Source organism: Poeciliopsis prolifica, unplaced genomic scaffold (genome assembly GCF_027474105.1).
Source record: "Poeciliopsis prolifica strain line A6 unplaced genomic scaffold, Auburn_PproV2 SCAFFOLD082, whole genome shotgun sequence".
NCBI classification, from domain to species: Eukaryota; Metazoa; Chordata; class Actinopteri; order Cyprinodontiformes; family Poeciliidae; genus Poeciliopsis; species Poeciliopsis prolifica.
Genome location: NW_026562457.1, coordinates 535345 through 547273, shown reverse-complemented (window position 1 = coordinate 547273; position 11929 = coordinate 535345). Strand labels below are relative to the sequence as shown.

General features: G+C 40.2%; 2 protein-coding genes across 6 annotated transcripts; both read right to left on the bottom strand.

The window, feature by feature from the left end:
- Positions 1-435: 435 nt before the first annotated feature.
- On the bottom strand, positions 436-5756 carry LOC129352907 (uncharacterized). Of its 5 annotated transcripts, XM_055022117.1 has the most exons (8): positions 5554-5748; positions 5091-5399; positions 4679-4860; positions 4234-4332; positions 1461-1589; positions 1341-1378; positions 1104-1253; positions 436-888 (listed from the first exon to the last, which is right to left on the bottom strand). In XM_055022117.1, the coding sequence occupies exons 4-8, from the start codon at positions 4286-4288 to the stop codon at positions 727-729; spliced, it is 534 nt and encodes a 177-aa protein (XP_054878092.1). In that variant the 5' UTR covers positions 4289-4332; positions 4679-4860; positions 5091-5399; positions 5554-5748; the 3' UTR covers positions 436-726. The 5 variants fall into 5 exon arrangements, with proteins under 5 accessions (XP_054878092.1, XP_054878089.1, XP_054878093.1 ...); XM_055022114.1 differs by having other exon boundaries at positions 4234-4860; positions 5554-5756; XM_055022118.1 differs by having other exon boundaries at positions 1466-1589; positions 4234-4860; positions 5554-5722.
- Positions 5757-9573: 3817 nt separating this feature from the next.
- Positions 9574-11563, bottom strand: LOC129352947 (uncharacterized). The gene is made up of 2 exons (XM_055022159.1): positions 11364-11563; positions 9574-10316 (listed from the first exon to the last, which is right to left on the bottom strand). Exons 1-2 carry the CDS (start codon positions 11404-11406, stop codon positions 9574-9576), a joined length of 786 nt encoding a protein of 261 aa, XP_054878134.1. The 5' UTR covers positions 11407-11563.
- Between the last annotated feature and the right edge of the window lie 366 nt (positions 11564-11929).

Genomic DNA, 11929 nt, shown 5'->3' with positions numbered 1-11929 from the left:
AGACGAAGCAGAACCAAGTAATGATGAAGAGGAACCAACCAGAGCTCCTGCAGCTGCAGCTTTTAGAGACAAAGGAACATTTTCAAGGCGTTAAATTACTCAGTGCTGGCCCTTTAAAGGATTTTACTCCTTTAATGTCTTCCAGCTCATCTTGTTGCTTGTTGCAGCCGCCGGATGAATGAAGCACAAATCTGACAGATCTTATCAGAGCAGAGCTGCATGACATCTGATCAACTTCTGAACCCAATTAACTGTCAACTGTTGCAAATGAAGTTGTGTTCATGTTTCTGTTTGATTTCTATAAAGAACGTTTCCCTGCATGTTTTAGTGTGGACTGAGGCTACGCAGTCTTAGTTTTACTCCATTTCTTTCGGCCCAACAGCAGAGTTTTCTGTTTAGTGATAGAAAATAATAAACAGAAATGACAAGAGGCGGTTCGCTGACTGTAGAAATAATTTATTAAGCAGAAGTTTGAAAGAAAACCAGGAGAAATAACAGACATTTTTACAGAGCAGAGATGTTTCATCAGGCAAGACGATCTCTGACAAAACCACCAGGTTTTCTGATATGAATGAATCAAAAAGAAAGTCGACTTGAAAGATCAAGAGTTACATTTAAATTCAATATAATAACAATAATAAATGGACGAAAAGAAGTTAAAATGGATGAATCTGCCTGTTTCAGCTTTGAACAGACTAAAGCCGGTTTCTCTCTGCGGTCCTGACGCTACGCCGTGTTGGAGTACAGAGACTCTCCTCCAACATGGCTGCCAACAGCCACCCGAGGAACCGAGTAAACCAGGTCGTTAGAAGGTCTCAGCTGATTCTCCGAGCTTCTGTTGAGGAAGTTCACCTGGGTATAGGTTGGTCTAGTCAAATCATCTTCAGCCTGAAGAAAGAAAAGCAAGCGGTCAGGGTGAGCTGCTGGTCAGAGCAACAAGAGCTTCCTGTTCATTAAACTGGGTCTGAAAAACACAAAGCGGGTTTGGGACACCAAGGCACTCAGGTCATCTCCATTCCATCCAACGATCTTTTCATGTTTTTATTTGTCACGAATGAATGAATGTCAGTTTTTGCCAGTATTCAGGTCAAAGTTCAGCTTACCGTGTCCAGAGGAAGAGCTGCCATCGCCAGGCTGTAGACGCCATCAGCTGCAGCTGGTTTACAGAAGGAGGCGCAGCTGTAAACCGTAGAGATTCTCACAGGAACAGAGTTCATCTCATCTTCTCTGATTTCTTCATAAACTTCGTTAGTCTTCAGGAGAAAAGGTGAAATTGATGCATCTTTATTTCTGACCGTTTTAGAGTTTTTATGCTGAACTGTGAAGCTCCTCAAACTCACCTCAACAGCAGGAGTTTTCCTTGTTTTCACAGCAGGAGCTGAAAAACAGACCAGAAGATTCTGCACAGGTGGTGATGTCCTGGAGGTTCTGTCTAAAGAGGTCACAAAGGAGCCACTAACTGAACCTCCACAGTCCTCCATCCGTCCTCGACCAGCTGCAACTTGGTTGAACGGAAACAGATGAACCAAACTGGACCTTCGCTTGCTCACCAGGTTCTCCCTCCTCCTCAACTTGAGGGAACTGAAATGCTTTTCCAGAGAGCCGAGAGACGTGATTTCCAGGTGAGTCTCCTCTCACTGAGATGTGTCTAAAACATCTTGCTGAGGAATTATCCAGCAACCAAATGGCCTCAACCTGAAATCCAACTGATCTGGTTACATCCTGCAGCCTGACCTCAGATCTGCTGCAAGCTGGGCTCATGAGCAGGTGGACAAGAGTCACCAGAATCATATCTGAAAGGTGTTGAGCGTTCAGGTGAGCGCATCTGTGAATCTACTCTTCTTTCTGATTTGGAGCTTCAAGATGCAGACTTTCTCTTTTTCCACCTTCCCAAACTCACTCCACACCTGGGAATCCTGCATGTCTGTCCTCTTCCTGCCTTCTCAACCAAGATCTATCAGACTAAACACCAGAACACTAAAAACCAGAACACTAAACACCAGAACACTAAATACCAGAACACTAAACACCAGAACACTAAAAACCAGAACACTAAAAAACCAGAACACTAAACACCAGAACACTAAATACCAGAACACTAACCACCAGAACACTAAAAACCAGAACACTAAACACCAGAACACTAAAAACCAGAACACTAAACACAAGAACACTAAAAACCAGAACACTAAACACCAGAACACTGAATACCAGAACACTAAACACAAGAACACTAAAAACCAGAACACTAAACACCAGAAACACTAAACACAAGAACACTAAAACCAGAACACTAAAACACCAGAACACTAAAACCAGAAACACTAAACACAGAACACTAAAAACCAGAACACTAAACACCAGAACACTAAACACAAGAACACTAAAAACCAGAACACTAAACACCAGAACACTAAACACCAGAACACTAAAAACCAGAACACTAAACACCAGAACACTAAATACCAGAACACTAAACACAAGAACACTAAACACCAGAACACTAAAAACCAGAACACTAAACACCAGAACACTAAACACAAGAACACTAAAAACCAGAACACTAAACACCAGAACACTAAAACCAGAACACTAAAACACAAGAACACTAAAAACCAGAACACTAAACACTAGAACACTAAACACCAGAACACTAAAACCAGAACACTAAAACCAGAACACTAAACACCAGAACACTAAATACCAGAACACTAAACACCGAACACTAAAACCAGAACACTAAACACCAGAACACTAAACACCAGAACACTAAAAACCAGAACACTAAACACAGAACACTAAAAACAGAACACTAAACACAGAACACTAAAAACCAGAACACTAAACCAGAACACTAAACACGAACACTAAAACCAGAACACTAAACACCAGAACACTAAAACCAGAACACTAAAACCAGAAACACTAAACACCAGAACACTAAAAACCAGAACACTAAACACCAGAACACTAAAAACCAGAACACTAAACACAGAACACTAAAAACCAGAACACTAAACACCAGAAACTAAACCCAAGAACACTAAAAACCAGAACACTAAAAACCAGAACACTAAAAACCAGAACACTAAACACCAGAACACTAAAAACCAGAACACTAAACACCAGAACACTAAAACCAGAACACTAAAAACAGAACACTAAAAACCAGAACACTAAACACAGAACACACTAAAACCCAGAACACTAAAACCAGAACACTAAAACCAGAACACTAAAACCAGAAACACTAAACACCAGAACACTAAACACCAGAACACTAAACACAGAACACTAAAAACCAGAACACTAAAAAACCAGAACACTAAAAACCAGAACACTAAAACACCAGAACACTAAAAACCAGAACACTAAACACCAGAAAACACTAAAAACCAGAACACTAAAAACCAGAACACTAAACACAGAACACTAAAAACCAAACACTAAAAACCAGAACACTAAAAACCAGAACACTAAAACCAGAACACTAAAAACCAGAACACTAAACACCAGAACACTAAAAACCAGAACACTAAACACAGAACACTAAAAACCAGAACACTAAAACCAGAAACACTAAACACAAGAACACTAAAAACCAGAACACTAAACACAAGAACACTAAAACCAGAACACTAAAAACAGAACAAAACACACAGAACACTAAAAACCAGAACACTAAACACAAGAACACTAAAAACCAGAACACTAAACACAAGAACACTAAACACAGAACACTAAAAACCAGAACACTAAACACAAGAACACTAAAACCAGAACACTAAACACAAGAACACTAAACACAAGAACACTAAAAAACCAGAACACTAAACACAAGAACACTAAAACAGAACACTAAACACAAGAACACTAAACACAAGAACACTAAAACCAGAACACTAAACACAAGAACACTAAAACACAGAAACACTAAACAGAACACTAAACACAAGAACACTAAACACAAGAACACTAAACACCAGAACACTAAACACCAGAACACTAAACACAAAAACACAACATCACTCCACACTATCAGTCCTGGTCTTACATGCAGCTTCAGGTCCTGAAAGCTCAAACTTTAAGATCCCAGTCAGAACCAGTCAACCTGAAATACCTGTCATACTTAAATCAAACTGAAATATTGAAAAGAAAAGAAAAAAAACTTTGGAGATTTGGTCAATGGTAACCAGAATAACAATGTTTCCGAGTGTTTGTCCCGTTTCCTACCTTCAGGGTTCTGTGATCTGTTTCTGCAGAAAACCCAGAGAGCCGCAGTCAACATGATGATGATGAAGATGAAGGCCAGACCCACGATCAGCAGAACGTCTGCAAACAGGACGTTTTGTTGGGTTATTAGTGTTGATGTGGGTTTCAGAGCCCAGCTGGACAAATATTGATCCCAAACATCCAAAAAGGTTTCATGTTTCTGATGTAACTTCATTATTATGTAAAGTGTGATCATTGTGTATTTATGAATTATGTGTTATGTTTCTAATATGCATATGTAACTGTTTTTGTAATTAATGTTTTAATGTTTTAACCCCAGGAAGAAAAGCCGTTGTTATGGGGATCCAAACAAACAAATCCTAAAAACATAAATTAGCATCAAACTGAGCATTTCTGTGCAAACAGAGTAAAATCTCTGCATGTCCAGCAGGGAGAGCGGTTGGACCTGGAGGTGATTTATCGCCATCAGCCAGAGCTGAACGGTTGGTGGCTGCAGAGGAACCTGAAGAGGTGAAACTCGATGCACTGGAGCTGAAACTCCTGGTTGTTGTTGCTGTAGTGTTGTTGCTGTAGTTGTTGTTGCTGTAGTTGTTGTTGCTGTAGTTGTTGTTGTTATCGGTTGGACTGCTGGGAATTGGAAGAAAAGTTTAGCTCCAAATAAAACAGAACAAGTTTGAAATGAGCCAAGAAAAGCAGGTGGCTGGAAATCGCAATAATCAACAACAGTGTCATAATTTACATTAAAAGCAAATTTCATAAAATACCTTCAAATTACAAGGTGGGATGTTTTTAACACAAGCATTGTTACATTTTATTTTAGATTGAAGAAGACTTAATTTTTATTTAACAAAACTCACCATCTGTAACGGTCAGATAAAAGTCTCTGTGTGGATCAAAGTCGTACGCCACGTCCAGGTTACATCGGTACCGTCCTGAGTCAGACTGGGCCAGCGCTGAGATGCTCACAGACAGAAATCCTCCTACATATTCAATGCTGTATCTGCCTGTTTTAGCTCTGTCTCCATCAGTCTCAATAAGAACTTGTTTTCTACATTCTCCTCTGCAGAACTGATGTTTTCTCCCATCAGAACCAAAGAAACAGGCGACTGTCAGTGAGCTGCCAGCTTCTTTATAGAGGTGATGATCTTTGCTTCCATCCAGCAGAGCTGTTAAAATAATCATCAGTTACTTTCTGACCTCATCATAATAATCTGATCACATTAATCCCAGTGTCACATGGCAGTTGCCCAGTTGAACCAGTCTAAGTCTGGTGATCCAGTTCCACATTTTCTCTGGGATTTTAGCAGCTTTCAGACTCACCTTCAACAACAACCAGTTCAAAGTCCTGGTATAAATATCTGGATGAATATGTCCACAATCCACATCGGTACCGTCCTGAGTCGGACCGGGTCAGCGCTGAGATGCTCACATACAGAACTCCTCTTTCATATTCAATCCTGTATCGTTCACTTCTAGCTGATGTTTTATGTGTTACAATGAGAATGTGTTTTTCTTCTTCACAGTTTCCCAGCAGAAGATCTTCCATCCTCCAGATGAAGGAAAGGAACATCTAATGTTAATTTCTTGTCCAGAAACTTGATAAAAACGCTTCACAGACTCATCGGTTCTGCTGTTGGTGATGTGCAGAGCTGCAGAACAGACCAACAGTTAATGTCAGGACTTCCTGTTGTTCTGATTCAGTTATGGACCGGCTCCAAGCGAGAGCAAAACCTCACGTCTCTGTAATAAACTCCTGATGAATTTCACCTTCAACCCCCAAGAATCCAAACATTAAAACTAAGTTCTGAAACGATCCGATTGGAAACGTGGAAATGATCAAAATTAGATTCCAAGCTTAAATGTTGCAGCTTTAATGTTCAGGAAGCAGAAATCTCAACAAGCCTCTGTTTTGCTCTGGTTATTTTAAAACTTCATCTTCCTTTTTTAAAGCCAACCAAACGCTCAGCTGCCTGCTGAAGTTTTACAGTTTCTGTTTACATGAACAGAATAATAAATTAGTGAAAATGTTTGAATGAAGGAAAGTGACTCACGGAGGCAGACGAGGCAGAACCAGGTGAAGATCATGTTGAGACTCTGATGGATGGAAGTTGAACTTCTCTAAAGTGTTTCCTGTTCTAATGAAAATGTTAATTCTCTTCCTGCTTCTGCTTTTCAGCTGCAGCCTCATTTCTTTATAACTATGCAGCATCACTGTGTCTTCATGCTTATTTGCATTTACAAATTATTTTACATCTAAACATTATGTTTCCAAAAGAGCATCTGACTAAAAGCTGCAGATAGATAAATAAAAAGGATCTGATACAAAACTTATAAAACTAATTAATTACATATTACTTCCAGCTGAAATACTTCTGCAAATAAGCTCTTTAACTAAGGTTGTAAAGTTCAACTAAACTGAAAGTAAAAGCAAAAGATGAATAAGAAAAACTTTGGTTACGTTCACACTGCAGGTTTTAATAATCAATTATGATTTTTTTTTATAAAAAACACATTTTTTAGTTGTTCACATTTCCAAATTTAAGTGATCACTCTTCAGATCACTCTCCATGTGATCTGAAGAGTGAACTGCAAATGACCGGGCGCCACAACGCAGAGGGCGCCATAACGCAGAGGGCGCCATAACGCAGAGGGCGCCATAACGCAGAGCGCGTTCTGCCAACCCACATAAAGAAAACTGTTCTCTAGTGACACGAATTCTCTCGTTGATTTGTGGAAGTAAACATGGATGCTAATAATGCAGCATGTCTTATGAAGTTGTTGTCTGACTGCAGACAGGAAATGAACTTGATCCCTGCTACAGTTCACTCTGGTTGTTGTTTTTCTTTCCGTTGCACCAATCAGGATGCATTTGCTGAATGTTGAGGATAAATGTTCAGGTTGGACGGATGCGACCGGGTGGGACGGATGCGACCGGGTGGGACGGATGCGACAGGGTGGGACGGATGCGACCGGGTGGGATGGATGCGACCGGGCCGTTCGGACTCAGCTCTGTATGTCAGATCAGATTCGTGTCGGATGGAGAACCGCACATCCAAGAGGCCTGATCCGCGTTGTTCAAACTGTCATGAAAAACTGCTGCATTTAATAGCAACTGCTGTTCTGTGCATCGACCATCTAGTCCCAATAAAACTTTTAGAAGTCAACCTTTAAAACGAGTATTAGATCCAAGACATACAGTAGAATATTACCGCAGTACAATTAATGGGGTTGTGCTTTTGTCTTTTAATTTTGCTTTAATCTGTTTCTTTCTGTATCTAAACATTAGAAGTTATAGTCATGGAGAAATTGAGTTTTGATAATTGCGTCAGTAGTAATAACTGGTGATAATTATTCTGTTGGAAATGTTTATAATGTGTTCATGGTAAGGTTGGGGTCAGGAAGTGACTCAGATGAAGTGAGTGAAAAGGGGAAGCAGAGTGAGACTGAAACAGAACGAGACAACATTTAACCTGAGCATAAAGAAGAAGTTCGTCATGGACTTTAACACGTTTCAGAAGATCTAATGGTTTTATCTTTTGTTGTAGAGGTTGGTATTTGTGCAGACATGAAGGGATAATTATTTGCAGAACTGAACTGAGCGTCTGATGTCAGGGATGGGAGAAACGTGAAGGAACAAAGATCTTTGCAAAGATGTGCAGACCAGTTTCTGCTGTGATGCAAAGACAACCAGACAGTCATAAAACCACAAAACAGAAACTCCAGTTTCACAATAAACCAGGCTTATTAAAACAACTAACCCTTTTCTTTTCATGTTTTGATTTTTAAAAAGACTTAAAAACATCACGTCAGAGAAACCAACGTTAAAAATGATTCTTAACGGGTTGAGCAACAAAATATTATTAGCTTGAACCAAAATCAAAAGCAAAGTCTGATTTTCCAAGATTAACTTTAAGTACATTTTTATTTTTGCTTTTGTCAGTTTCAAGTTATTTCAGTGACTATCGAGGGGTTTTGGTCATAAACAAGAGAGGTGCCAACAATCTTGTCAATGTTTGAATAGAAAAGTAAACCAGGAAGTCAGCAGAGCAGATGAAACGGAGAACAGCAGCAGATTGATTGTTTCTTCTTAAAAATAAAAGCTTTTATGCTTTGGCTCAGTACAGTTGTATCCAAACACTTCACTTGTGTTTTAAACCATAAACGTTTAGAAACAATTGGATATGAATGCTGTTTTGGTGAGACTTCCTGGTTTCTAACGGCTTTCCGAAGTCTGCTGCTGAGGCGTGTTGACCTGAATCATCAGATAAATTAAGAAGCAGCAAAACTCCAGCACTCAGCGAATCCAACAGACATTATAATGGTCCCAGTTTGGGACCCTGGACCAGAACTAATGCTCAGGGTATTAACGGTTCGAGGAGAGGAAGATTTCCTGTTGACGCCTCTCTGGAATGAACCTTTAACTTATGTATTTATACATGTGTCCTCTCCAATGTGGACCCTCATGTGTCTGTTTAAATGAGGCTTTTGGTAAAATCTTTTCCCACAGACGTGACAGCCGTAGGGTTTTTCTCCTGTGTGGATCCTCTTGTGTTTATTTAAATTTGATTGTGGTTAAATCTTTGTCCACAAACGTGACAACCAAAGGGCTTGTCTCCGGTGTGTATCCTCTGGTGGATGTTTAAAGTCGACTTTTGATTAAAACTTTGTCCACAAATCTCACAACCAAACGGTTTGTCTCCAGTGTGGATCCGGATGTGCTTGTTTAAACTCGACTTTTGATTGAATCCTTTCCCACAAACATCACAACCGAAAGGTTTGTCTCCTGTATGAATTCTCATGTGTTTGTTTACAGCTGACTTATCACTAAACCTTTGACCACAAACATCACAAACAAATGGTTTTTCTCCAGTGTGGATTCTGATGTGTATGTTTAAATGTGACCTTCTGTTGAATCGTTGCTCACAGAAAAGACAACCAAATGGTTTATCTCCTGTGTGAATCCTCATGTGCTTCTTTAAATTAGCCTTAAGACTAAACGTCTGTCCACAGACATCACAAGCAAATGGTTTGTCTCCAGTGTGGACTCGTGTGTGCATGTTTAAATCTGCCTTTCGACTGAATCTTTTCCCACAAACGTCACAACCAAAGGGTTTTTCTTCCATGTGGACTCTCTTGTGTTTGTTTAAATCTGACTTTTTGTTAAATCTTTGCTCACAATCATCACAGTGAAACGGTTTCTCCTCTGAGTGGTTCCTCATGTGCAGATTTAAGCTTGACTTTTGGTTAAATCGAACTTCACATGCACTACAACTGAACGGTTTCTCTCCAGTGTGGATTCTCCTGTGAATTTTTAGGTGAGACTTCTGGTTAAATTTCTGTTCACAGACGTCGCAGTTGAATGGTTTCTCTCCTGTGTGGATTCTCAGGTGTCGGTTTAAGGAGTTTTTTAGGCTGAAACCTTTCCCCAGTCATCACAGGTAAAACCTTTTGAATCAGTCTGGATGTTTGCTGAGTCGACATTTTTAGCCAAACGGTTTTTTTTGAGCCATGTCTCTGGACGGAGCGCTTGTTACCAAACTGTTGACTGCACTCTGAGCAGCTCAGCGACTTGTTGGCGGCGTTTCCTCCTGACTCTGCAGCTCTAGTTTCCTTCCAGTCGTTCTCGCTGTCCTCAGTTTCAGAGCCAAAGTCTGGTGGGTGTTTCAGATGAGAACCAGGATGGTTCACATCCTCCTCCTCCTCCTCCTCTTCATCCCCACTGACCTCCGTCTCTGAAGAGCTGGAAGTGTCTGGGTTCCTGCTGGACTCTGCTCCTCCACTGTGCTCTCCATCCCTTTCTGCTTTCATCTGGCCAGCTGAGCTGCTGGTTGGAAGATCTCCAACTTCTGTCTGATGAAGCTGAGAGAACAGAGGTATATCTTCATCATCCTCACTCTTCATAAGAACCACAGTGAGTGGAAACCTGGTAGGATCCATCTCCTTCTTCACACTGAGCTCTTCATCCTCCATACTGCTCCAGACTTCCTCCTTCTTGATGTGGAGACGCTCTGCGTCCTGCTGGTCTCCACCAGGACTCTGCTCTTCATCAGCTTCTTCTTTAACAATCAGCTGCTCCTGAACACCTACAGAAAACACAGGAACACATTGTGAACAATTAGAGTTTAACATTTCTAACAAGATAAAACAGAAATAGAGGAAGAACTGATGCTGAGATCAATCACATGTTGATTAATGAAACTGGAAAAATGAAGGAAGTTCTGAGCTATAAAGAAATTATCTACCAGAGTTCTGACCAGAACCAGGAACGAGAACCTGGACTGGCTGCAGATGTTTGGGATAATATCAGGTTGATTATGGATTTTCCTCTTGACCATTTTTAATTCATGTGAAAATGTAAATAGACTATTTTTAAATGTATAATGTAGTTTTAACTACATATTATGTATTCTATATAAAACTTATTGTGTTAGTTGAAAACAGAATTCTTCCTTTAATAAAAACGATTTGAGTCGACTCAGGTTTGCCTTCTGAGTCGTTTTATTTGGTCATTTTAAAGCCAATGCAATTATGTACAAATCATATAATAAGATCCTTTCTGTAAATATCAAGTTTACAGTCAATAAAGTGTTGCAGGGAAAATATATTACAAATAACCCAAAGTTCAAATAAATGATAAACTTTGTCCTGGCAAATATTCACTGTATGATTTAAAAAGTCAGACAGATTTCATAATTGCGCAGCAGCATGTTGGATGTTTGCTGCATTAAAAACTGAACAACAATGTGACTTAAGATTAAAGATTTGTATAAAATCTATTGCTGTTCTGTTTGCAAGAGGTTGTAACTCAACAAGGTGTAAATTTGAGCTTATTCATAATCTTTTCTGCTTATTTGTATATGATTGTTGCCAGTTTCATTTGTTTTCTTCTGGAAGGGCCACAGTTCAGCATGTCTCTGGTTTTTATCTCTATAACTTGGTGCATTTTGATCAGGGATCCATGCAGACCCCTGCTGCGCAGCGAAGGTCCCCACATAAACTGGCCACCAGTGGATGTGACACACCGCAACAAGCCTCAAACAGACAGCAGCTTCTCGTTCCGGTACATCCGCCATCTTCCTAAAACTGCTGCTAAAGTCCACAGTGGATGTGAAAAAGGAAAAGCCACCGACCCGGAGTTTCCATCTGAGCGGCAGAGCTAAAACCAGAATCCATGTTTCTGTTTTTCTTCCAGTCGCTGTTTGAGCTGCTGCCTCTGCATTTCCGGTACCGTTTCTGTCTCCGGTCCGGCCCGTAAACCGTTACAGTTCAATTTAAACCCGCCTTACGACCAAAACCAGGAGAAAAGCCTCGGGTCACCGCGGCCGGACTGAAGAGGAGCTGGAGTCTGCGCAGTAGGAGCAGAGAGGCCCCGACACGCAGAAAGGAACAAAAACCCGGAAGTCCCGCCCACACAGGGCGTCAGCTGCGAGTTATTCTGTCCGCCATATTAGTAGGGCAAGGGCGAGCTATGTAAACATTAGTAATGGAAAGAATTGCGGTTTTAACCGGTAGAAAAGTAACTCACCTTGAAAATGCGATTTTAGACGTTTTTAATTGATCTTCCCGCAAAAATATTTTAATACTGATTTGAAATGCTACAAAATAAAGGATCTGTTATTTTTGGCTTAAAATAAAGCTAAAGAGATCATAACAAAACGTGCAAATATGCAAATTTTAGAATCTGAAAGGAAAATTA